Here is a 27591-nt window from a genome sequence, read left to right as displayed (position 1 = left end):
TGTGTTTTGTTGCCATGGTAACTAGAGAAACTCTTATTTCTGAATTCCTTGTACTGTAGTGCAAAATCTAAGAATATTTATGATAACTTTTTAAATCTGTACTTATATTTGTGACAAATAAAGGCATTTCCACCTACTCCTTTCTAAATTTACAGAAAGAAGGATTTATGAAAATTGTGAATGAAAATAAAAATACAGGTCAAAATTTTAGACATATCACTTTATTCAAATAATTGTACATCATAAAAGGATATATATCTTTATAAACAATGAAAATAAATAACAAATGGATGGATTCATTAACATTTTGGACGGAGTGATACAATAGTTTTCTAATATGACTGTTGTTGCCCATTTGTTTGATGTGTTTTATCATTTGATTTTGCCATTTGGTTATGGACTTTCTGTTTTAAATTTTCCTTGGAGTTCAGTATTTTTGTCATTTTTCTTTTTACAGCAACAACAATCTTAAATACAATCATTTCACTAATTAAACTTAAATATATAACACAATATTTTACAGCAATGACTTTGATTTTCAAATATGGTAACTTATTTCAAGATACAAAAGACTAATTTTGAATCTGTATGCTCCTGTTCACAATTTATGCTAATCAAAAGAAACAAAATAATGAATGAACAATTACATATTTTATATCTGTTCTGTTCACCCATCATTGTATATATAATGGAATTAGATGTGACTGTCATACAAGTGAGAGGATAAGCGCTACAAACCAGGTTCAATAAACCATTACTGTAAGTTTGACTCTGGTGGATAGTTACATGTTTTTCATTAGCATTCATACCAATACCTCCTTGTTTTCATTAAATTTAAAAAAAAACAAGAATGTGTCCTCAGTACACGAATGCCCCACTCGCACTTTCATTTTCTATGTTCAGTGGACCGTGACATTGGGATAAAAACTCTAATTTGGCATTAAAATTAGAAAGATCATATCATAAGGAACATTTGTACTAAGTTTGAAGTTGATTGGTATTCAACTTCATCAAAAACTACCTTGACCAAAAACTTTAACCTGAAGCAGGACAGACGGACGAACGGACGGACAGACGAACAGACGGACGAATGGACGGACGAACGGACGCACAGACCAGAAAACATAATGCCCCTCTACTATTGTAGGTGGGGCATAAAAAAAGGGAAAAAAAGTTTTGTTCATTTGTAAACCAATAAAAAAAAGTTTGTATAAAAAGTCACTAGGTGTAATTAAAAATTAAATAATCAAAATAAGAATTTGAAGTCTTCCAAATACCAATGTTTGGTTTACAATTTTAAAACATCACTATAACGGGTACAAAAATAACAATAATACATAAAAAATAAAACAGAAATTTCTTAACAAATTTGACAGTACAATATATATTTCAATAAATTACCCCAAAAAATGTCAACCAAATTTGTTAAATAAACGTACAATCAACAATTGAATGTCACTTAAACTCATTGCTGCCATTCATTCATATATATCAGCTAAAAGGAGTTGAATGTACAAATTTGCATATTAACAGTAAGTTTATAGTTAATAATAGGCATCATGACACAAAGATAAAAATACAAAGCATAACAAATGACGCAATCATTAACAATTATAAATTATAAACACTGATTGCATAGCAGTTAAATGATCATATATGTATATAAAACAATGTCTTAACTCCAAAAATGTTAGAGTAGTCAAAATGTATAATAATAAAAGGCTGCGCTTAGGTGCATGATATGCCCGTTGCTCTTTTAACGTGTCTTTTATGCTTTAAATGAATTTAAATGATCAACTAGAAATAGTGTGAGCCCTGTCAAATACCCCCCTCAAAATAATAAATAAAAATGCACAAAAAAATTGGCACTATTAAGGCTACTTCAAATTTAACTAAGTTTGTTTTCTTAATTTTTCATCCATACATAAAATTTTGTGAAAGTGTTAGTTATTGTCCCAAAATTGGAAAAATCCCCCCTTTTTTAAGCATAAAATTTCATAACACGGAAATGTAAAATCTGAAATTTATAAAAATTGAAAGGGATCTTACATTAATAGATGTAAACAATTCACCAAAGTTTCATGGACATTGGTGAAAGCCTTTTTCAGTTATTGTCTGAAGTGTTTTAAAAATCACCCTTTTTTTAAGAATAAAGCCCCATAAATCCATAACTTAAAATCTGAAATTTATAAAAATTGAAAGGGAGCTAACATCAATAGATATAATCAATTCACCAAAGTTTCATGGACATCGGTGAAAGCCTTTTTGAATTATTGTCCGAAGTGTTAAAAATCCCCCTTTTTTTATGAATAAAGCCCCATAAATCCAAAACTTAAAATCTGAAATTAAAAAAAAACAAAAGGGAGCTTTCATCAATAGATATAAGCAATTCACCAAAGTTTCATGGACATTGCTGAAAGCCTTTTTGAGTTATTGTCCGAAGTATTGAAAATCCCCCCTTTTTTATGAATAAAGCCCCATAAATCCAAAACTTAAAATCTGAAATAAAAAAAAAGGAAAGGGAGCTAACATCAATAGATATAAACAATTCACCAAAGTTTCATGGACATTGGTGAAAGCCTTATTGGGTTATTGTCCGAACTGTTGAAAATTCCCCCTTTTTTTATGAATAAAGCCCCATAAATCCAAAACTTAAAATCTGAAATTAAAAAAAAACGAAAGGGAGCTTACGTCAATAGATATAAACAATTCACTTAAGTTTCATGGAAATTGGTGAAGGTGTTTTCGAGTTATTATCCGAAGTGTGGACAACGTATGGACAGACGGATGGACGGACGGACAACGGTATACCATAATACGTCCCGTCCCGGGCGTATAAAAAATGAATTCCTAAATGGAATTTACTTAATATTCCTCCCTCAAAACAAGCAGTAAACTGTTTTTATGTACAGAAACAAAAGTTGCATCATACTACATTTCAAATATAACAAACTAAAGGTCAATCAGTAACCAAAGACAAATGTCTTATGGCAGAAAATGCAAGCTCTTATTGCAATAAAGCTGTAATCATATAGAAGGAGTTGCTGTTCACCATAATTGATTTTAACATTTCAAATTAGAAATTATAGATTTCAGTGATTTTTTTTTAAGATTCTGTGATGGTATCAAACAATGGATAAGTACCGATTATTAGGTTATCTGCATGATAATATCGTAAAATATTAGCTGCGAGACATAATATGAAGCTTTTTTTCGAGTGAGCGTAGCAAACGAGATCAAAAAGCCTTCATATTGTGTCAAGCAGCTGATATTTTACAATATCAATATGCAGATAATCTGATAATCGATTTATCAGGCTATATTTGCGTGTTTCAGAAGTGTTTTCTTTGTTTCACCAGCACACAAAAGATGACTTGATAAGTTCGGGTCAAAGTTATTTACGTCGGTTCAAACATTATGACGTCGCTGATATGTCCGGGTCAAAGTTATTAAGGCCGGGTCAACGTATTTGACGTCACAAAGACATGATACGGAATAATATTAAGAGCTGAACATAGTGATATAGACAGTGGGACGACCGATAAAATGATTGGCAAGGGTTTTGTGATTCAGACGCCCAAAATTAAATAAGGGGCTTTTGTTTCATTTTCGTAAAAACTGGTATAGAAAAATCTAGCTGAAAATATCAATTGTGCTAATTTTCCATCTTTTATAATATGACAGGATCCTAGTTGGAGATTGTTATTATTTTTCCCTGCAAAACTTGAGTAAACATCATGATTTAGCCAAGTTGGTTGTAATTGACTTATAACAGTGTGAGATTTTGAATATATCAATGAGACAGAACACAAATTTTACACTTTCAAAAATACCCAAAATTTCTGCTTGTAAAGTAACATCATCATTTAAATTTTAAAATCTATCATTAATGTTTTAAAAATAAAATTAGCATCAAGAATTCATCATATTTTTCAGAGTAGATTCTCCACTAGAACTCTGTATAGACAATGCCTTGCCTCCGTAAGTCGTCTCGTTCTCCTTAATTTCTGTTGCTTTCTTGTACAATTTGGCTGCAGCTTCAAAATCTTTCTATTGAAAATAACAAGAAAGTGTTCTAGTTTATTTCATCATAAATTCTATTAGGTGTGTAGGAATAATATACTTTGATTGGTTCTAAATCATTCAGATAGGCATACTGTGGTTTTCTTATGTTCACAAGATTAATTTCATTATTAATTTCATTAAGAATATAAGAATATAAACATCATTTGATTTCATGTACTGTATAAAACTAGTAAACCTTATCAACAATCAACAGTTGTAGAATAAAAAAGTTATGAATTTATGTGTGAACCAGACAAATTCATTTCCAAAAGAAATCAAAACTAGATGTGTCAAAGCGACACGAATTTCAATATAAACACATGTGGACCCAAACATGATGGTAGTCTCACATATCAAACATCAGCTCAAAATCTGGAGGCGTTTAGAAAAAAAACTGTATAACTGTGATTTTCAAAAATTTATCAAAGTCCAAAGCCAGCAATTTCAGCAAAAATTAGCAAAGCAGAATTAACTTTAACTTGACCTGTAACTCATCATGGTTAACTCACATACCAAAAATCAGCCCAATATCTGATGGCGTTTAGAAAAAAAGACTGTATAACTCTGATTTTCAACAAATTCTCAGAGTCCAAAGCCAGTAATTTCGGCATAAATTAGTGGAGGGGAACTTAACTTAAACTTGATCTGTAACTCACCATGGTTAAATATCAAACCAAAAATCAGCCCAAAATTAAAAGGTGTTAAGAAAAAAGTCTATAACTGTGATTTTCAACAATTTCTCAGAGTCCAAAGACCGTAATTTCGGCAAAAATTAGGGGAAGGAAACAAAACTTAAACTTGATTTGTAACTCATCATAGTTAACTCACATATCAAAAAATCAGCCCAATATCTGATGGCGTTTGGAAACAAAGTCCGTAAAACTGTGATTTTCAACAATTTTTCAAAGTCCAAAGCCCGCAACTTCCGCAAAAACATAATGGAGCAGAACTGAACTTAAACTTAATCTGTAACTCATCATGGTTAACTCACATACCAAAAATCAGCCCAATATCTGAAGGTGTTTAGAATAAAACTCTGTATTATGGTTTGTTGCAGAATGACGGAATGACAAAATTACGGAATTTCTGAATTACAGAATTATGGAATTACCGAATTTCGGAATTACAGAATTACAGAATTACAGCATAAAGGAATAACAGAATTTTAGACAAGGGTAAATCTATATGGCACCAACAACTTTGATGCAGGGCCAGAAAAAATTGAAAACGACGGTTGCCACATGTGGAGCAATATCTGCTTATCCTTCTGGATACATTTGTTTACAACAATTATCTGAAATGTGGTATGATTGCTAATGAGACAGCTCTTCACAAGAGACCATAATCTATATATATAATGTACCAGTTCATATTTCATGACAGCCAGGTTGCGTAGAGTTTCTGCCACACGAGGATGCTGAGGACCCAGACTTTCATCGTATATCTTTAATGCTCTCTCATACATTGGTTCAGCGTCTGCATATTTGTTCTACAATATATAAATATTAATAGTTATAAGATAAAATCACTGGTTCCTACTCAGGACATTCCCTGGCAATGTTCAAAACAATAAATTTGTCAAAGACAAAGCATATTCGGTTTTCAGCAGAAAACTGTTAATCAAAATGCTTTGGTAAGGACTGAATGGTTAAGATTGCTTTAATTTATCATTGGGAGTAAAATCATCAAAAGTTGTCAAAAACCTTAAAAGATTCAGTTCCATAGATGCAATATTTACCTTAATACATAAAAATACATGCTTTCTATTTTATAAAGTAAATTTGTACTAGGCTTTTTTTGTATTATATTGATAAAATGATAAACATTTAGTGAGTTTCCAAATTCCAGATTGCTTTTCTCATATATATGATAATTGTCAGTAAAAGATACAACTGCTAAAGTGTGTTTCTGTCAAAGATGGACTTAACTAATACAAACTACCCACCTGTTGAGAATATAATACAGCTAGGTTTACTAATGCCGTCGCTACAGAAGGATGATATGTTCCAAACGTTTTCTCCCTGATTTCTACAGCTTGTTTGTATAACGGTAATGCCTGATCAAATTTACCCTGTAAATAACAACATGTAACATTATACATATAATTGTGTTTTCTACATCATTTGCCTTGAACATATTTTAGAATTCAATGTACAGGGTCAACACATTACACAAAATATATATGATCCAAATGTTTTCTCCCTGATTTCTACAGTTTGTTTGTATAATGGTAATGCTTGATCAAATTTACCCGGTAAATAACGACATGTAACATTATAAATATTATTTTTCTACACATTTCTGAAATAAACATGTAACACTTTTAAAAATAGCAAAATATCCATCCAACTATTTAGGCAATGTCAAGCTTATTGTGGTTTTAATATATCTATAGTTGAATTCCAAAATAACAATGAGAAAAACTCCCAACTAAAAATATGTCACAATTTGGCTATTTTCAGATCATGCACAAAATAATTATTGAAATGGTACTGTGAGAATTGAAGTTTCATTGAGTTGTATGGTCATAAATTCTAGCTTTAAATTCAAATATGCCATAAGTTTACAGTTTTTCCATTTCTTTGGTCTATGTTGGGTAAATAGACTAAAGTTTTAACCATTTTAAGTGGTTTTGTATTGATATTCGTTCGCATAAGGTAGATTTCTAATTGACACAGCTCATATATTTGGAATGTCAACTTGCAGTCATAAGGATGAGAATTTATCAATCTTCATATCTTTGATAATTTTGACATTGAGGATACACATGTACCTACAAAAGCGATAATATTTTTTTATATTTTTTTAGTTTACCTGTTTTCTATACAGCAGTGCTAAATGGTTGATAATGGAGGCTACACTTTCATGGTTGGTGCTTAAATACTGAAAATTGAAAAGAAATCCACTACTAAACAACGAATTGATCATATTTATGGAATAACTAATCAAAGAATTCAAATAGAGAAAAATATTCAACGAGTGATCGAACAACACATTAATTCATGAATGCGCGTAGTGTACATATAAAGAAATTAATGTAAAACACGTAAGGAACTATATCTTTTTTCTACGCATTCACAATTTGTTTTGATCCGCCATTATCGATGTCTTGACAACACCTATTGTTGTATGACATCAGAGAGTGAAATAGCAACATTTATTTCACATGTGAAATTATCAGTTTTTAAAAAACTGGGAAATCAATGTAATTCATTGAAACCAATGTACCGGTATTCTCTTCATGTTTGTAAATATTGAACATCTATATTACTGATAATTTCAAATAATTACATTAGATGTAAGTTTCATTATAATACGTCATTCTGATTGGCTAACATGTTATTCCGTAAACAATTGCATCAGACAATAACATTTATCATGCATGATGACACGAGGTCCCACAAAAAAGTGCACAGGTGAATTAAATAAAACTGGATAAAAATCGTGTTTTCATGATTTTAATGTAATTATAAGTATTGAATACTTCTTTTTGAAACTTTATAGGGTTGTAAAAGCGTTGACCGTGCGTACATTTTTAGAATGAAGCGCTTCCGCGCTTCATACAAAATGTACTTCGGTCAACGCTTTTACCACCCAATAAATTTACAAAAAGAAGCATTCAATTCTTAAGTGAAATTCAACTTAGTAACTATACAATGAAAAAATATTAGTTACTATTTCTTTTTAACTCAAATTGTCACATGATTAGATAAACTGGCATTTCAGTTATAACCAAATGAAAGCAAATAGCAATCTTCGTTTGCATGAAAGGGCTGACCGTTTTTCTTGGTAAAGTTTTTTCCCTTGTAACATCTCATGGTTTCATGGATTCAGTATTATTTGTGGGATACCAGTTCTCGTGGACTTCCTTGGCTTTGAATTTAAATGTCCAACATTGTATAAATTTCCGGGTAGATGGAACTCGTTAGCATCAGCAATCGTCTAAGGGATGGAAAACCCCTACAGATCAACCTGAACCTTCAGAAGGTTTAGCTTAGGGCAAACACCCCTAATTTGTAACATGTATTACGTTCCTGAAACAACTACATAGTCGCCCTATGTCCTCCTTGGGACGAAGTGGATTAAGTCAAGTAAGTCATTGTATAAATTTCTATATATATTTGCTTTTATGCAAACTTTAGGAATGCCACAAAATATCCACAAAATTACAGTTATTCCTCAATCTCCACGAAAATAAATAAAACTGTGTGTATATATGATTGGAAGTTTTTTCAACATTTTGAATGTCCTTAAATTCTGTTCTTTTGTTTCTATTTAGTGATGCTTAGAACCAATTATTCATTATTTTGGTATTCTTTATTTTTTATTTGTTGCCTACCTTAGTTTTGATATCTAATGCCCTTTCATACAGAGGTTCTGCCTTATTGAACTGTTTCCTGTCATTATATAAAGCTGCCAGATTGTTCAGTGACTGAGCCAAGTCTAAATGATCTGGTCCCAACGTGCTCTCTCTCATCTCCAGAGCTCTCTTGAAGAAAGATTCAGCAGTTCTGAAAAGAAAAATAACAATGATTTATACTTTGATTGTCATGATTTTTTTTTTTTTTTGGTCAACTACAAAGCTACAGCCATTATTAATATGTCCAGGTGCTCTAGAATTACTTTGATCCCCTTACAGCATTATCGTTGGCTTTAATTTATCCTAATATTTTTATTTTTCATGGAATTCATTACACTACATTTTATGTGGATTTTATCATCTCTATTGACCCATCGTTTGATATATATCTACTTTAAACTTTCCATTTCTTTTCTTACCATCATTAGAGTTGAACTAAGTATAAATTGGAAAAAGAAGTAAAGGTTTTGAATCTATAATATCTGAATAAATCTATAGTTAAATTTTAGTTGGTAGAAATGGTCTGCTTGCAAAAGTTAGGTCAAATATTTTTTGGATTTTCAGTGTATTCATATGCATGCGACGAGTCATTGACTCTCTTGCTTTTTTTTTTTTTTTTATAGAAAATCCTTGATCTGTCACTGGTATTATTACTGTAACGTTAATGATGTGGAGAAAAATAACCAAAAAACTTACTCAAAGTCATTCTGTAGATAATATAAGACCCCAAGTTCATTGAGTATTCTGGCATTGTCAGGAGAGTCTGGTCCTAGAGCTAACTCCTCTAGCTGGAGAGCTCTTCTCTGGACTACGGTCTTCGCTTGGGTTTGCTGAAAAATTTACAGAATAAAAATAACAGGAAAAAAAACATGATGAAGAAAAATTTATTTAAATCAGTGTAAATTGCAAAACAGTGGCTGTTCAAAAACATTTGTTTTATGTTCAACCTTTTCCAGATGATATGCAATTGTAAATATATTTGAAATCAATTAAGTTACTTTTCCTTGCATTTAACCTTCCAAAATGTCATCATGGTTGCAGATTTTTTTCAAACTTTTAATTAGTTAAATTGATATATTTATCACAGGTTATTTTTAAGACGATATTGATACTAAAAGCATAACCCGTCAAATATTTCTCAGATTGATTCCACTGATATATTGTAACGATAATATACAACTTAAAAATAGTTACCATAGGTGTGACTTTAGGAGATTTTTGTTTCTTTCTGATAACCACTGATCTTTTCTTTAGAGGATCAGCTTGGTCATGCCTGAAAATTAAATAAAACAAAAATATAGGTTTTACATTTATATTGTTCAAATTGTTTCATGTTTGGCACATCTTATGTAAGGCATTAAAACTCTGGAATTATATCATCAATAAAGCCTATGATTTTTTTTGATGGACTGAAAACAATAAATATACAAGGAATTCTATATGGCATTAATAACATTTACCAACAGAAATGAGAAAAATATGTGACAAGATATTTTTGATAATGTTTAGTTAAAATTTTAATGGTTTTAATTATTAAGGATATAATAAATCAAGTTTTTTTCTTCTATAAAACTGCAAACTCATTCATTTTCATGCATACCTACTTTTTGTTTGAAGGAAAACTAATAATTCAATGAAACTTGGTTTCATGTTTTAATTAATTCTGCAAACAAGTTTATTTTCAGGAAACCTTACAAATGACTTGAGTGTGTTTTCAAACAGAATCTTTGATTACCTTGCTTGCTGGCTGAACTTTGAAATCATTATTAGGTTAGGTACACTGTTCCTCTTTTAAGAGTAGACTATATATTTAGCTAGTCTGATAGATAACTAATCTATTTGTCTGTAAGACTAGACTTCTCAAAAAGGAGGGTAGTATACAGTGTAGCAGGGTTTTTTCACGGTGTGTAAATTTTTACTTAATTTCACGGATAGAACAAAATTGCCTAAATAAATTCCGCCAATTTAAAAGTGTACATCCATAGATATTGATAAAAGTTTTGAATCTGCCAAAATAAAACCACCAAAATATATATTTCGTACACCTTTTTCAATGAAAATCACGAAATTTTACACCTGTGAAAATAACCTGCTTTATGGTATCTAACCTAATAATTATTTCATGGTTCAGCTAGCAAGCATATTGCCATAGATGTTACCTTTAACTTCAAAATCAAGTTGTTTTGCTGTTAATTGCATATAGCATGGAATCATACGGAATTAGTCCTTTAAATATCTTCAATTCACAGAAACAGTAGAAGACAACATCAGCCATCTTTTTATTTGTAGTTCCTGATCTTGCTCCCAAACTAAGATTAGGAATTATTTGATATTTTTTACCTGTCTTGTCTCTGATATAACTGAGCTAGAGCCTCCAGTTCAGTAGCCACCAGTGGATGATCCATACCATACTCATTCTCATACAGAGCCAGAGCTTGTTTATAAAAGTCTTCAGCTGTAGAGAATTTCCCCCATTGTGCATAGAGTCCTGCTAGTATATGGTGTGTCCTAGCTACTATTGGATGATCTGGGTGAAGGGTGGTCTCCCTTATTTCAAGAGCCTTCTGCAAAGCTGATACAGCCTGAAAACAATTTAAAATCCAATACAGTAATAGAAAGACTTAAAATTAAGTTAATTCTTCAAAAGAACCTTGAAAATTTCATTTGACAAGTATTTGGCAGTAATACTTCAGGAATAATGACCACTTGAGGAGTATTGATTGAGCAATATAAACTGGTAAATACTGAACAACCTTGCCTTTTCTACATGCACCTCAAAATAATTTGGGAAGAAATTAGTCATAAACAAGAATGTGTCCAAAGTACACAAATGCCCCACTCGCACTATCATTTTCCATGTTCAATGGACCATGAAATTGGATAAAAAATATAATAAGGCATTAAAATTAGAAAGATAATATCATAAGGAACATGTGTACGAAGTTTCAAGTTGATTGGACTTCAACTTCATCAAAAACTACTTTGACCAAAAACTTTAACCTGAAACATGAACTTTCATTTTCTATGTTCAGTGGACCGTGAAATTGGGGTCAAAAGTTTAATTTGGTTAAAAAATTAGAAAGATCATATCATAAGTAACATGTGTACTAAGTTTCAAGTTGATTGGACTTCAACTTCATCAAAATCTACCTTGACCAAAAACTTTAACCTGAAACATGAACTTTCATTTTCTATGTTCAGTGGACCGTGAAATTGGGGTCAAAAGTTTAATTTGGTTTAAAAATTGGAAATATCATATCATAAGGAACATGTATACTAAGTTTCAAGTTGATTGGACTTTTCAACTTCATCAAAAACTACCTTGACCAAAAACTTTAACCTGAAACATGAACTTTCATTTTCTATGTTCAGTGGACCGTGAAATTGGGGTCAAATATTTAATTTGGTTTAAAAATTAGAAAGATCATATCATAAGTAACATGTGTACTAAGTTTCAAGTTGATTGGACTTCAAATTCATCAAAAACTACCTTGACCAAAAACTTTAACCTGAAACATGAACTTTCATTTTCTATGTTCAGTGGACCGTGAAATTGGGGTCAAAAGTTTAATTTGGTTTAAAAATTAGAAAGATCATACCATAAGTAACATGTGTACTAAGTTTCAAGTTGATTGGACTTCAACTTCATCAAAAACTACCTTGACCAAAAACTTTAACCTGAAACATGAACTTTCATTTTCTATGTTCAGTGGACCGTGAAATTGGGGTCAAAAGTTTAATTTGGTTTAAAAATTGGAAAGATCATATCATAAGGAACATGTATACTAAGTTTCAAGTTGATTGGACTTTTCAACTTCATCAAAAACTACCTTGACCAAAAACTTTAACCTGAAACATGAACTTTCATTTTCTATGTTCAGTGGACCGTGAAATTGGGGTCAAAAGTTTAATTTGGTTTAAAAATTAGAAAGATCATATCATAAGTAACATGTGTACTAAGTTTCAAGTTGATTGGACTTCAACTTCATCAAAAACTACCTTGACCAAAAACTTTAACCTGAAACATGAACTTTCATTTTCTATGTTTAGTGGACCGTGAAATTGGGGTCAAAAGTTTAATTTAGTTTAAAAATTAAAAAGATCATATCATAAGGAACATGTATACTAAGTTTCAAGTTGATTGGACTCTAACTTCATCAAAAACTACCTTGACCAAAAACTTTAACCTGAAGCGGGACAGACGGACGGACGAACAGACGAACAGACAGACGGACGGATGAACGGACGCACAGACCAGAAAACATAATGCCCCTCTACTATCGTAGGTGGGGCATAAAAAATATAAGTATTTCGTAACAAACATGACAAAAGTTTGATTTGTAATATGTAATACATGAAAACGTATCTCACTGAAAGAGTAGGTCATGAAACTTAATCGTAGTTCCCGAGAAATATGGACTAACAGGCAGGGAAAAACAGTATATCCTGGCCTTTCACAGTGGGTGTTTAATCATAATAACTGTGACCAACTTATTTTCAAGAAAACCTTCTTTTTTATCTATTTCTTGATCTATACTTAATTTTGTACCTGGTTGAGTTGACCTAGATCTTTTAAGAAATGCCCTAATGAATCATAAAGGTCTGCTATTCTCTCTAATGTAATCAGTCCACCATACTGGCCAACCACTGCAATAAAAGGAGGTGAATCAATAATCTGTTAATACCTTTATATGTTTTAAGAATACTCTTTAGTTGAATTATTTTTACAAACAATTTCGAAAAATCCTTTTGGAATCTAAGTACAAAAGTAGCTTATTAAATTTAGTGGATTCATTATAATTTGCAGTATATCAATATAAAAAAGAAGATGTGGTATGATTGCCAATGAGACAACTCTCCACAAAGACCAAAATGACACAGACATTAACAACTATAGGTCACCGTACAGCCTTCAACAATGAGCAAAGCCCATACCGCATAGTCAGCTATAAAAGGCCCAGATAAGACTTGTCGATTTGTTGGGTAAAGCTTAACTATGAATTAAAGGTTCAATAGAGTACACATTTTCTATGTTTTTGTTTTTAGGAGTAGGCAAAGCACAAAATCAATTATCCATGAAACTGAAATTTATCCACAATCCACATTAGTTAACAGAAAAATCAATAGTAACTTACATTCCTCCATTTTCCTTGTAGCATTAAAGTAGAGTTGTGCCATGGTGTTTTTATCTGCTGCTACAAACTGCCAATAAGATAAAATCTCTGGACATCTGCCTCTGGAAAATACATAAAAATCCATCAAATATAATCTAAATCTATCTATGGAAAAACCTTTATTGCAGACTATTGAAAGTAAAGCATACATTATAAGCTAAATAGGTCTTCTGATTACAAGATTAAAGTAATAATTTTCCTTTTCCTATAGATCTATTCTTGTTCTGAACATTCTTGAAATATTTGCCACGGGACATTATCCTTTAAAAAGTCATGTGCATGCTGTTTTAATACATACCTTGAATATAACCTTTGAAAAACACATAGATTCAGTAAACATTGCTGTAATTCCTCTTTTTCTTGTGATTGTCTTAGTAACCATGGTAACTCATCAGAAACTCTACAAGATGTCTTTCCTGGACTAAAATAAATTTTCATATTTTTTTTATAGATAGCTATAAGTTATTAAATTTTAAAAGAAGAAAATGAATACATGAAAGATTTTGTTATATGCATCTGTTTTCAGGAGCAAAAACAATAGCAAGACTGTACTATGCTTATTTGTTTCCAATTCTATTATTACTCATTTGTTAAATTTCTTTTAATTAAGCTGAGTTTATTATATTTGTCCCCTTTCTTAAGTTGAAGGCCATACTGTTGCCAATAATTGCTAGCATCTACTTGATTTTAACATTGTTAATATTTGTCTCATTGGCAATCATGATGATAGAAGTTTTTAATGACATTCACTTGCTAACATTTCTAACTTGCTAAGTTGCTAAGTTGCTATACAGCCCTTGCACGGTCGCTAAATTTATTTATTGGTGAGCCTCTCTTTAATTCATCAAGCTGGTCCAAATACATTCTGAATTTTCTTACAGTGTACATATATTGTATACACATTCACATGTTTTCTTAAAATTTACCTTAAGGAATTTGAAAAATATTGAATTAGATTTTGTCTGTATTGTGGAATTAACTTGGCCTCCTCTTTACCAAAACAATACTCAAGTGCTGCCTTTTCCATCTGAAAGAAATCCAAAATAATTATCATTGAAAATACATATTTTAGAAAATAATCTGTCAATTATTTTTTAACTACAGCAATTCCTACTTGAACTTTTCAGAGATAATTTAGTACTATATGATGTATGATTATTGCACATCTTTTGATAATGTTTTGAATGACATATATTGTTTCTATACTATGCATGTACAATACATTACAAACATGGAAAGATGAGGCAATATAAAAATATATATTTGACAAAACTCTCCAATATTTACGCAAATCCATATACCAGATGAAAATACTTAACACATATAAAATCAAAGTGAAAAAATTAAAACAAAACATTATAAGTTTCATCATTCATGCGTCGAATGCATAAATTTTCGTTTCTTTAAAACAAAGGAAGGTAAAATTTGATGAATTTTGCTTTAAGAAAATGTTAGTATGAAACTAAGTTAAAAACAAAACATATACCAAAAGGCGATGGAAATCTATAATTACTCTACACCAACTGAGAAAAAAAACTGTAACTTAAAAAAATCTATTTGGAGGTAGAATAACTGATTTTACCTGCTGATGTGCAAACATAAGTAATCCTCCTTGGTATTTTATTATAAGATGATGAAAGAGAATTTCTGTGAACAGTGTCAGGAAATTGGATGACAAATTTGGCATCAAATCCAGTAACTCACTTTCTCTTAATCCACAGCGACTTACATATATAAACCTTAATATCTGAAAAAGAGTAAAAACACATCAGATCCAGTAACTCGCTTTCTCTTAATCCACAGCGACTCACATATATAAACCTTTAAAATCTGAAAAAGAGTAAAAACACATCAGATCTGGTAACTCACTTTCCCTTAATCCACATCGACTCACATATATAAATCTTAATATCTGAAACAGAGTAAAAACATGTGAGATCAGGAAACTCGCTTTCTCTTAATCCACATCGACTCACATATATAAACCTTAATATCTGAAACAGAGTAAAAACACATGAGATCTGGTAACTCGCTCTCTCTTAATCCACAGCGACTCACATATATAAATCTTAATATCTGAAACAGAGTAAAAAGACATGAGATCTGGGAACTCGCTTTTTCTTAATCCACGGCGACTCACATATATAAATCTTAATATCTGAAACAGAGTAAAAACACTTGAGATCTGGTAACTCGCTCTTTCTTAATCCACAGCGACTCACATAAATAAATCTTAATATCTGAAACAGAGTAAAAAGACATGAGATCTGGTAACTCGCTCTCTCTAAATCCACAGCGACTCACATATATAAATTTTAATATCTGAAAGAGAGTAAAAACATGTGAGATCTGGTAACTCGCTCTCTTTCAATCCACAGGGACTCACATATAGAAATCTTAATATCTGAAATAGAGTTAATGTCTTGAAACATTTGGATGAACCATATCTAGCCACGGTCAAAGGTAATAGGAATACTGGAAACTGAAAATTCAGAAAAGTCTGTAATACATACAATATAAGGTATCTGAGACTTATAATCTTTGGAAGTGCAAGATTTACAATACAGAGTAAATCTTATATACTCTTTAACAGATTCATGCTAATTACAAAAAAGATTGTCCAACAACTCCACAATTATTTTGTCATATCTATGCACTATGTATTTCCAGTAAGAATTATATTGAATTCATACATTTAATGAAACTTTTTCTGTTTCTTAAGGTTGATCATTTCTGTTAAATTAAAATATTGTGAGGACAAGAGAATTTTACCATGATATGAATGCTCGTTAAGCATTATAAAATAAAGGATTAAATCCTAAAATGTAATTATTGGTTTAAACCTTAAAATTTTACTTTTGGTTAAGATGTAATGTACAGTAGGGATGTTGTCTATTTTTCATCCTTTCCATTATCAAATACAAATTGGTGTGAACTAGCCTTTTTGAACCAATAAGGCTTAAAGCAAGCACCAACAAATCATACATGATTTAAAGGGGAGCATGTACTGCTGACACTTCTTAAGCACTGGAGTTAACCCCTAAAATGTGATGAAAATCACTCAATTTTTAATTTTCTATGTAGTGTTTTGTGAGCTGGAATTTATTTTCTGTTCCTTTTTTTTTCTTTTCTTTACAGTATTGTCCATCATTTGTTTGCTTTTTTTTACATTTCCTAAGTTGCTGAGTTTAGGATAATTAAACTTACCATTTTTAAATGCCCTCTGTTTTCATGAGATTCCAGTGAATATCTAATTACATCTAACACTTTACAGTATAAACTAACACAGTCTGTACATGTTAACAAATTCTCTAAATGCTTGCCTGGTTTAGAATCAAATCTAGTGTACCTATAAAGATAGGAAAAACAACAGATTATATACAGTTTATTTTGAAGTTTGATTGTAGCTGTAGAAAACTTATTTCATACAAGATAGCTTTGCTAATTGTTGAAAGCCATACAGTGACCTATAATTGTTAATATCTGTGTTATTTGTTTTTTTGAAGAGTTGGCTCTTCTTTTTTATATGCATATATCATTGTGTACATTTATTGTTGTCAATTGAAAATTCAAACATTGCGCTTTCAGGAAAAAATTAAAATATCAAAAAAAATTCTGATTTTACAATATTACATGTAAGAATTTAAAAAATAAGATTAAACTAAAGTAATGTATATGGGGTTATTTTTACCTTGTGTGTTCTTCAGTAAAAGGTAAGTTTATATATCATTTTTTATTTCTAACAATAATAGATTACTGTGGATTGTTTCATTTTTGTGGGTACCAGTTTTCGTGGTTTGAGAAAAACTTACATATTCGTGGATATTTATTTTCGTTGTTTGGCAAAGTCTGCCTACATTCATTTAGAAAGTTTGCAATTCGTTGAATTTTTAAATTGGTGGTTCCCGTGTACCCATGAAATCAACGAAATTGGTATCAAACGAATATTAATGAATCCACAGTATCAGCTTCTACCTACCCTGATATATGCCTAGCTAGCACCATCACATACAGTGAACAACATGTGGACGGAGTTCTACATTGTGTCAGTATTACCTACCCTGATATATGCCTAGCTAGCACCATTACATACAGTGAACAACATGTGGACGGAGTTCTACATTGGGTTAGTATTACCTACCCTGATATATGCCTAGCTAGCACCATTACATACAGAGAACAACATGTGGACGGAGTTCTACATTATATCAGTATTACCTACCCTGATATATGCCTAGCTAGCACCATTACATACAGTGAACAACATGTGGACGGAGTTCTACATTGTGTCAGTATTACCTACCCTGATATATGCCTAGCTAGCACCCTCACATACAATGAACAACAAGTGGACGGAGTTCTACATTGTATCAGTATTACCTACCCTGATATATGCCTAGCTAGCACCATCACATACAGTGAACAACAAGTGGACGGAGTTCTACATTGTATCAGTATTACCTACCCTGATATATGCCTAGCTAGCACCATCACATACAGTGAACAACAAGTGGACGGAGTTCGACATTGTGTCAGTATTAACATTTCCTCTTCAGAACTTATAGAAGCATCCAGAGTAGCTAACTCAGCATGGAGTAACTCCTTCACATTCTTGTTACTCAGTGGTTCAACCCGTACTGTTGGCCAAGATCTGTAAATAGAACCATTGTTGAATAAGTGCATTGAAAAAATTGTTATGTTTTGGTGTCTATATCTAGAAATTATTATTGCAAATTTCAAGAAATGCTTCATTCAAATATTGCTTTCAGCATTATAAATGCAAGCTTTATTATTTTGCATAAACATTAATGCAGCAAAAAACATTGCAAACAAGAATGTGTCCAAAGTACACGGAACCCCACTTGCACTATCCTTTTCCATGTTCCATGGACCGTGAAATTGGGTAATCATCTAATTTGGCATTAAAATAAGAAAGATTATATAAGATATATTGGACTTCAATTTTATCAAAAACTACCTTGACCAAAAACTTTAACCTGAAATTCCCAATTTCATTTTCTATGTTCAGTGGACCGTGAAATTGGGGTCAAAAGTCTAATTTGGCTTTAAAATTAGAAAGATCATATCATAAGCAACAAGTGTATTAAGTTTCAAGTTGATTGGACTTCAGCTTCATCAAAAGCTACCTTGACCAAAAACTTTAACCTGAAATTCCCACTTTCATTTTCTATGTTCAGTGGACCGTGAAATTGGGGTCAAAAGTCTAATTTGGCTTTAAAATTAGAAAGATCATATCATAGGCAACAAGTGTACTAAGTTTCAAGTTGATTGGACTTCAGCTTCATCAAAAACAACCTTTACCAAAAACTTTAACCTGAACGGACGAACCAACAAACAGACGCACAGACGGACGAACGAACGAACGAACGGAGCCACAGACCAGAAAACATAATGCCCCTCTACTATCGTAGGTGGGGCATAAAAATTTCAGAATTTACTATATGTCAACAATTCTTCCCTACGATATTATTCTATAAATATATCCCTTCTACCTTTTGACCTTGATCTGATAAAGATATTTTGCTCACTTCAATGTTTATGACAAGTTTCTTTACATGCTGACCTTTCACCTTTGACCTACATAAGCAATAGATATTCTCACCTCCATGACTGGGGACATGTTTCTTCACATGCAGACACAATTATTCTTGTATCTACTGGCAATGGATCTTTTAACCATTTTAAATGCACCTCTGCTTGCTGAAAATACAAATAATTTAAACATATATGTAGGTAAATTTAAATACTAAAATAAAACTTTTCAAGTCCAGTTCAATAAGTAATTGTGCAGAATGTTTCAAATATGCGCCCCTTGATGTGAGGGTGTAAAGCTCCTACCACAAACAAATCCTAGCGTCACTCAGTAAACAGTACATTTATAATTAGGAAGCCCTCTCCTTTACCTAGTTTTATATTTAATGTTGCCTTGGGGAAGACTAGTCATTATAATTTATAAAATCTATATTTATATTTAAATATGTAAAATACATCAAAGTGAAAAACTAAACATTCCAAGCTATTAAGTCTAACATATTTCTTGTATGCCATAAAAAAAATCCCAAAAGAGTGTGGAAATGGGTGAGGCAAAATAAAGTCAGAAAAAGACAAGTGAAGGGTATTAAGGAGATAAGAAATATTACTGCTTACCTGGAAACGATCAATGGAATCCAGTACAACAATAGCTCCACCTGGTGTCCTTGACGATATCCTCTCTAACCATCGGGGAAACTCCTCAACTATTCTGACAGGATCAGAAGTCAGTTGTGGAGGGGAATTCAGCTGCTGCATCAACTAGATTGAGAAAAAGTACACAGAAATATTAACTTTATTAAAGAATAAAAAGACACAAAAAATATATTTTTAAAATCTGACAAATATAGCCAAAGCTGAGCTCAAGCAGTCATTCCAACATGTCTATAGTGGGCATGGGCACTGGGTGTAAATAGATTCTAGATTCCCATTTTGTAAGAATGTTACTGTTTTTTACAAAACTTAGTGTTATATTTGAGAAGACATGAGTATGGTACTCCACTGTATCTGAGTGGTATTTTTTAAACTGTAGTATGTATTTGTCTTTTTTTATTCAAAGGGCACATGTACAGGTCAGAAGATTTCTACCCAAGGTCAATAAATATATAAAGACTACCTGCTTATATTAAATCAGCACTGACCATGGACTCTATACCAACAAAATAGTAAACTCAACCACTATATATACAGAGACCATCCATATACAGAGGACAAATTACCTGAGCTGTAAGTCTTCTAATCATCATAATAGGATCAGCACTGACTGTAGACTCTCTACCAACAAAATGGTCTAACCTACCTGTATACAGAGACAGGGTTTCCCCCGGGTCAATTATTTTTTTCGCCACCTCTTTCGCCAAAACAATATATTTTTCGCCACTTTATTATTATTTTCGCCAAGTAACATAACTATATTTTTAGATTAAAATTTACCTTTTTTTCTACCCCTTCCCTTAAATAAGGTGATTTTGCCCCATTGCTTCTATGATTATTCTCTCAAACTTATTTCAGAGTCTACATTTAATGAATAAACACTCATTAACTTAAAAGGGAAAAATATTCATTGTATTTTAAACAACTTTTCTAAATGAAGGGGCCACTATACTTTTAATAATAAAGAAGATATAAGTCCTGGAATATAACAAAATAAATGGCCATGTTTTGATTATATAATACCAGTATAGTTCGAAGGGAAAGTTTCTTTAAAAGAAAAATACTGATGTGCCCTTTTGTACTAAGAAGTAGTTTTTACAACAAAAGAAAAGCTTTTATCACATGAAATTGATCCCTCATTTCATGTGTAGGCAAAACATTGAAGGGCTAATCTCATTCGAGGGGTTGTTCCCAACCTTTTGGATAGATTTCTTCATAACGACAGTTTTCTTTTCTTGACCATCGTAAATGAAAAAGTTGAGACGTAAAACTATGCTTGAAACACGCGTGTCACTAAAACGACTTTCAAGTAGTCTCCCTGATCAATTACCTAGTTTATTAAAGTCAAAGGATAATTAAAGTTCTAAATCAGAGATTTTTCTTGCTTTTGAACATTTTTCGTCACAACAATAATCTATCTTTAAAAGGAGAGGAGACATCAAAAGAGTTCTTCAAACACGTGTGTTGCCAAGTGGTAAATAAATTCTGTATGTGACATTTAGGGGAAGCCATTTAACCATATCATTTTGTCAAACAATTCAATCAACACCTTTATTAATTAGTCCTTTGTTGTCAATAGCTATAAAATGCAATTAGCTGATTATTGATTTTCTGTCCAAATCTTAATGAGGTCAAGGTGAATTCCGAGTATTGTCTTATCCGGTAAAGTCCTAGAAACTCTAACTAGAGGCTCTCAAGAGCCTGTATCGCTCACCTGATTCTACTTGGGTTTTTGAAATCATTTCAAAAGATGAAATTTGGCTACAAAGTAACAACACTTGGCCAGCACCTCATTAAGAAAGGAACATGTATGCTATGTTTGCTTTCATTCAATTCAGTGGTTCTCTAAAAGAAGACATTTGTATGTATTTCCCATAGGGTCCTATGTTAAACCAAGTCCCCTGCTGAAAACCACCTTGGTTAATGGATTTGCTACAAAGTAACAACACTTGGTCAGCATGTCATGAGGAACATTCATGCTATGTTTGATTTCATTCCATTCAGTGGTTCTCTAAAAGAAGACATTTGTATGTATTTCCCATAGGGTCCTATGTTAAACTAAGTCCCCCGCTGGCAGCCATCTTGGATGATGGATCAGCTACAAAGTAACAACATTTGGTCAGCACCTCATAGGGAACATTCATGCCATGTTTGGTTTCATTCCATTCAGTGGTTCTCTAAAAGAAGTCATTTGTTTGCATTTCCCATAGGGTCCTATGTTAAACTAAGTCCCCTGCTGACAGCCATCTTGGATGATGGATCGGCTACAAAGTAACAACACTTGGTCAGCACCTAAGAAGGAACATTCATGCCATGTTTGGTTTCATTCCATTCAGTGGTTCTCTAAAAGAAGTCATTTGTATGCATTTCCCATTGGGTCCTATGTTAAACTAAGTCCCAGCTGGCGGCCATCTTGGATGATGGATCGGCTACAAAGTAACAACACTTGGTCAGCATGTCATGAGGAACATTCATGCCATGTTTGGTTTCATTCCATTCAGTGGTTCTCTAAAAGAAGTCATTTGTATGCATTTCCCATTGGGTCCAATGTTAAACTAAGTCCCTGGCTGGTGGCCATCTTGGATGATGGATCGGCTACAAAGTAACAACACTCGGTCAGCACCTTATAAGGAACATTCATGCCATGTTTGGTGTCATTCCATTCGGTGGTTCTCTATAAGAAGTCATTTGTATGCATTTCCCATAGGGTCCTATGTTAAACTAAGTCCCCCGCTGGCGGCCATCTTGGATGATGGATCAGCTACAAAGTAACAACACTTGGTCAGCACCTCATAAGGAACATTCATGCCATGTTTGGTTTTATTCCATTCAGTGGTTCTCTAGAAGAAGTTCAAAATGTAAAAATTAACGACGACGACGGCAGACAATGGACGCCAAGTGATGAGAAAAGCTCACTTAGCCCTTCTGGCCAGGTGAGCTAAAAAAGTAAATAAACAAGATGGAGGAAAATAAATTGTTCCATATATTTCGTTCGCCAAATTCTTTCGCAAATGACGAATTTTTATCACCACATTTATTATTTTTCGCAAATTGCGAAAAAACCCACCAGGGGAAACCCTGTACAGAGACCACCTGTCTATAGAGGACAAATTACCTGAGCTGTAAGCCTTCTCATCATCATTATAGGATCAGCACTGACGGTGGACTCTCTTCCAACAAAATGGTACAACAGAAGACTACTGGGAATTTTCTCCTGTTGTAACTGGATCCTACAAAAGGGGAGATAATTATAAAAATGTTACCATGACAACTAAACAAGATATCCTTTTCCTTAAAACATGTAAAAAAAATCTTATCTAGCTTAAAAATGTAATGTTAAAATGCTATTTTAGATAAGTGTTTCAGTATTTAATGAAATGTGAAAAATTTTGCTAAATAATCATATAAAATACAATAGGTTTATTGTTATTTTTGAAATACCAATTTTTGTTTCAGATTTCAAGTGGAATAGGTAAACCACAAATTTAAGGTTCAACAAATTACAAATTTTCTATAGGCTTGAATTCAGACTGACAAAACCAGCACATCAAATATTCATGAAAATGCAAGATTTCTTCAATCCATGAAAATTGATACTGACCATTTTGGTCATGTTGATTTATTTGTAGATTTTACTTTACTGAACATTATTGCTGTTTGCAATCTATAATAATATTCAAGATAATAACCAAAAACAGCAAAATTTCCTTAAAATTACCAATTTAGGGGCAGCAACCCAACAACAGGTTCTCTGATCCATCTGAAAATTTCAAGGCAGATAGATCTAGACCTGATAAACAAAAAATGTTTCTTATAGTAAATTTGATAATAAAAGGCAAACGTCAGGAACAAGAACAAAGAGGCTCTCAAGAGCCTGAATCGCTCACCTTAATTTTTTGGGTTAAATCTCTCATCAATGATTATTTTGGCTTTTCAATTTATTTAAATGTTCTTTGAATCGTCCTATTTTCTTCAAAAGCAAAAAAAAAAATCATTTTCTCCTATGATCTATTTTAGCCATAGGAGCTATGTTTCTTGACATACAAGGAAATAAAAAATAAATTTATACTAGATACTCTGAAACTCATTTAGCCTAAGTTTGGCTGAAATTGATACATCAGTTTCAAAGGAGAAGATTCAAAGTCAACATGATGAACAAATTGTGAAAAAAGTCTTTAAAGGGCAATAACTCCTTAAGGGGTCAATTGACAATTTTGCTCAAATTGACTTATTTGTAGATCTTACTTTGCTTGATGGGTTGTTTGATTCATCTGAAAATTTCAGGGCTGATAGATCCTGACCTAATGAACATTTGAACCCCATGTCAGATTTGCTCTAAATGCTTTCGTTTTTGAGATATAAGCCAAAAACTGCATTTGCCCCCTATGTTCTATTTTTAGCAATGGCGACCATGTTTGTTAATAGATCAAAACTTCGGATACAATTTATAAACTAGATACCCTAAGGAACATTCAGTTAAAGTTTGGAAGTATTTGGCCTAGTAGTTTCAGAGGAGAAGATTCTTGAAATAGTTTATGATGACAGACAACGGACGATGAATGACGCCAAGTGATGGCATAAGCTCACTTGGCCCTTCGGGCCAGGTGAGCTAAAAATTAGCTTAGATTGCAATTCTTCTTCTTGACAGTTCCTGGAAGGGCTTTGTTGATGTTGATGAATTTTTACCCCATTTTAAATCACTTTTTATCGAATACATCTGCTCTCTAATGACAGTCAAAATTGACGATTGTCAGGATAAGCTCAAAGAAATAAGGGCATCTTTCCAATTGAAGACTATTAAAACTGGTACTTTCCTAAGTAATTACTATTTTCGCACCCTCCTGCTTAAATAATTAAATTAATGCAGGAATAAAAAATTGGTAAACTTCTAAATTAGCAGACCTAATTGTCAAAATACAAAATCAATTGTCATCTAATGCTAAAGATCTGAATGCATCTTTTGGCCTCGAGACAAGACTTTACAAGAATTACCTTGAAAAAAATAGCAATGTTAAAATCAATTTCTTAACAACTTGTCAATTCTTATTTTTTCAAGGTAGTTAATAAAGACTGTGGTTTGTCAAACATGTGTCATAACAAGTTTTGTTTTGGGAATAATTTGAATTTAAAGAGAATCATATTAGCCAGGAACTGTTAATGCTATATTTATGACAATTAGCTGATATTATTATAATTCTCCTAGATGAAAAATTCAATGCAATGAAATGTGTTTTGAAAACAAAACTACTGCACCAATTTCTGCATCAATACCAAGAGTTGTAGTGATCAGATTTTTTACATTTAAGGTCCATCTCAATCTTGATATAAGCATTGATGAAAACTATCATATCCAATTGGAATATAAATGAGGGTCAGGGTGACACAGGGGTCCTGATCCCAAAATCCCAGGCTTAAAAACATGAAATCCTGAGGTCCCAATTTAAAAATAAATCCAGACATCTGGAAATTAGAAAAAAAGAATTGCGGGATCTGGATCAATCCCAAAATCCAGAGCTTTAAAACACCTGAAAAAGGCCCCCCTCAGAAAAGTCAAAATACCTAACAGGTGATTGCCCAGCAGATCTGAAAATGTTTTAAACAATATAATTTTTCATCAATTCATAAAGTTTCAAACCAAATAACTTATCATTTATAAAAATTAGAAACTGAATGATTTAATGCAACAAATGCTATGGACTTTTGTTGACGATTGTCAGATCGTCGATTGGATAGAAAAGATGACAGACTGACAGACTGACAGACCAAGGCAAGCCATGCAGTCATGTGAAGTTATAAATGTATTTTGAACTCATGACTGTTTCATTGTTACAGATATAAAATATTGAGTTATTGATTGTTGAATGCTTAATGTACAGTGGCAAATATTTCATGCATGTTCAGAATGATTTGAAAATTTCATTAAAAGATTCTAGACAAAACTTTCTTTCTCAGCTCTCTGACTCTCCCCAATTATTCCCAAAACAAATAAAATTGAGAATGGAAATGGGGAATGTGTTAAAGAGACAACAACCTGACCATAGAAAAAACTCTCCCTCTATTTAATCCGAAATGCATCATGATTTACAGAAAATAAGAAAATAGCATACAAATAATGAAATTTAGAAATAGTTTTTTTGGTAGTAATATGAAGAAATAAAATGGAAGATTTTGGAAATATCATCAACACATAGGACAAAACTTCTTTCTGGCTCTCTCGTTTGATTAAAAGTAAAACTTGTTCTAAGAATAACAAAATACCATCCAAATAATGAAATTTAGAAATAATTGTATTTATCGGAAGATAAATGAATCTGATTCTATCTGTTGTACAGACAATTACAATTCAGTGTCGGAAACTGATAAATTCCCAATACAAATTAAAGACTACTAAATTAATCACACAGAAGGGACTTGTATGAAGTGACCCAGTCCAACAGATAAATTAGATCTTATAAAGACAGGGGATTCATTGACATAGGCAGAAGAAGTCAAAGCAAGAGAGAAGTTTACAGATACAAATTACTGTCCAATAATAATAGATATCTTGTTCTGAGAATAAAATGTATCATTGTATGCTTCACAAGGGATTACTGCATGGTATATTTCAAGTGTCAGAAGTTAAAAAAAATTACTGAGTATGGCAGAATTATATAAGGACATATATTCCATAGGTGCATATATGTGAATGTTCCTTGAAGAGAACATTTGCCATTTTAGTATGTAGACCTTAATTCAGGGAGATAACTCTTTAAATCAGTGATACGTTTGTAAAAGTCAAGTTTAATCAATATATTTTAAGCATTTACCTGAAACAGATTGGAAATAATCTATGTAACCTAGAAGCTTAGAATATATTTATGAAAATGGTTGACACAAAAGTACTGATGATTTTTGAGAGTTATTTCCCTTAACTTGGGTCTACCTCCTTAATAAGCTGACCTCACTCCATCTGAGAATAAAGTTATATGATACTTCAAATCTTTTTCATAAAGTTAAATATGTTTTATAAAATGGCTAAGTTATCTGTAAATTAAGTGTACATTGACTAATTTGTACACAAGACCTCTGATTAGAACTCAAATGGCAATGGTCACATGATGAAAAGAAAAGTTTTAACAAGTGTGTACTGGAAGGATTGAGCTTACAGGTGTATATATAAATAAGGAGATCTGGTATGACTTCCAATGAGACAATTAGCCACTAAGTAATTCAAATGAAGTTGATGAAAGCAATCAAAGGCAACACATGGGCCTTCAACAATAAGAAAAACCCATAAAGTATGCTTGTCTATAATTAATTTTCTTAAAAATTGCAACAAAAATTTCAAAATTGCATTATTACAATAGCATATAAATCAGGTGTTTGCAGTATTTTCTAAAAACAGCAACAGTTTTTCCAATTTTTGGTCTATTTTTCAAAAAATTGCAATATTAAATGCACACACAAAAATTCTGAAATTACGTAATATAACATTATGTGATTATTTTCCGTTATGGTGTCCAGAATAAGAATATTATCTTTATTTCTGAAATATTTAGGTGTTTTATTCAATTATTGATTTTTTTCTCTAAATATGCATTTTCCCAAGGTCAACCATTCCTTAGTTACCTGACACCTTCTCTAATCATTTTACCTTTCCATTTGCAATAATATATTTCGCATTAACACTCCTTTCATATTTTTTTCGTGGAAGTAATCATTTTCCTTACTAATTATACCTTACATTAAATAACTCTTTATCTTATTCATTGTGAATTACATTCTCTCCTAGCTATGAATACCCATTCA

General features: G+C 32.0%; 1 protein-coding gene across 1 annotated transcript in view; it reads right to left on the bottom strand.

Annotated features, from left to right (window-relative positions):
• Positions 1 to 2878: 2878 nt before the first annotated feature.
• The window catches only part of LOC134694024 (nephrocystin-3-like), a 64080-nt gene continuing 39367 nt past the window's right edge, over positions 2879 to 27591 (bottom strand). The window contains exons 13-30 of the mRNA XM_063555027.1: positions 22919 to 23033; positions 19768 to 19911; positions 19223 to 19320; positions 18065 to 18250; positions 16807 to 16948; positions 15182 to 15346; positions 14526 to 14626; positions 13898 to 14020; positions 13561 to 13661; positions 12975 to 13072; positions 10766 to 11007; positions 9620 to 9698; positions 9122 to 9255; positions 8405 to 8576; positions 6880 to 6948; positions 6011 to 6136; positions 5429 to 5554; positions 2879 to 4050 (exon numbers count right to left, since the gene is read on the bottom strand). Of these exons, the coding sequence (XP_063411097.1) occupies positions 3913 to 4050; positions 5429 to 5554; positions 6011 to 6136; positions 6880 to 6948; positions 8405 to 8576; positions 9122 to 9255; positions 9620 to 9698; positions 10766 to 11007; positions 12975 to 13072; positions 13561 to 13661; positions 13898 to 14020; positions 14526 to 14626; positions 15182 to 15346; positions 16807 to 16948; positions 18065 to 18250; positions 19223 to 19320; positions 19768 to 19911; positions 22919 to 23033 (2359 nt within the window). The 3' untranslated portion in view covers positions 2879 to 3912. The remainder of the gene's footprint in view (positions 4051 to 5428; positions 5555 to 6010; positions 6137 to 6879; positions 6949 to 8404; positions 8577 to 9121; positions 9256 to 9619; positions 9699 to 10765; positions 11008 to 12974; positions 13073 to 13560; positions 13662 to 13897; positions 14021 to 14525; positions 14627 to 15181; positions 15347 to 16806; positions 16949 to 18064; positions 18251 to 19222; positions 19321 to 19767; positions 19912 to 22918; positions 23034 to 27591) is intronic.

The sequence above is a fragment of the Mytilus trossulus genome, chromosome 13 (assembly GCF_036588685.1).
Source record: "Mytilus trossulus isolate FHL-02 chromosome 13, PNRI_Mtr1.1.1.hap1, whole genome shotgun sequence".
NCBI classification, from domain to species: domain Eukaryota; kingdom Metazoa; phylum Mollusca; class Bivalvia; order Mytilida; family Mytilidae; genus Mytilus; species Mytilus trossulus.
The sequence above is the reverse complement of the archived record's forward strand: the minus strand, read 5'-3'. Positions and strand labels throughout refer to the sequence as shown.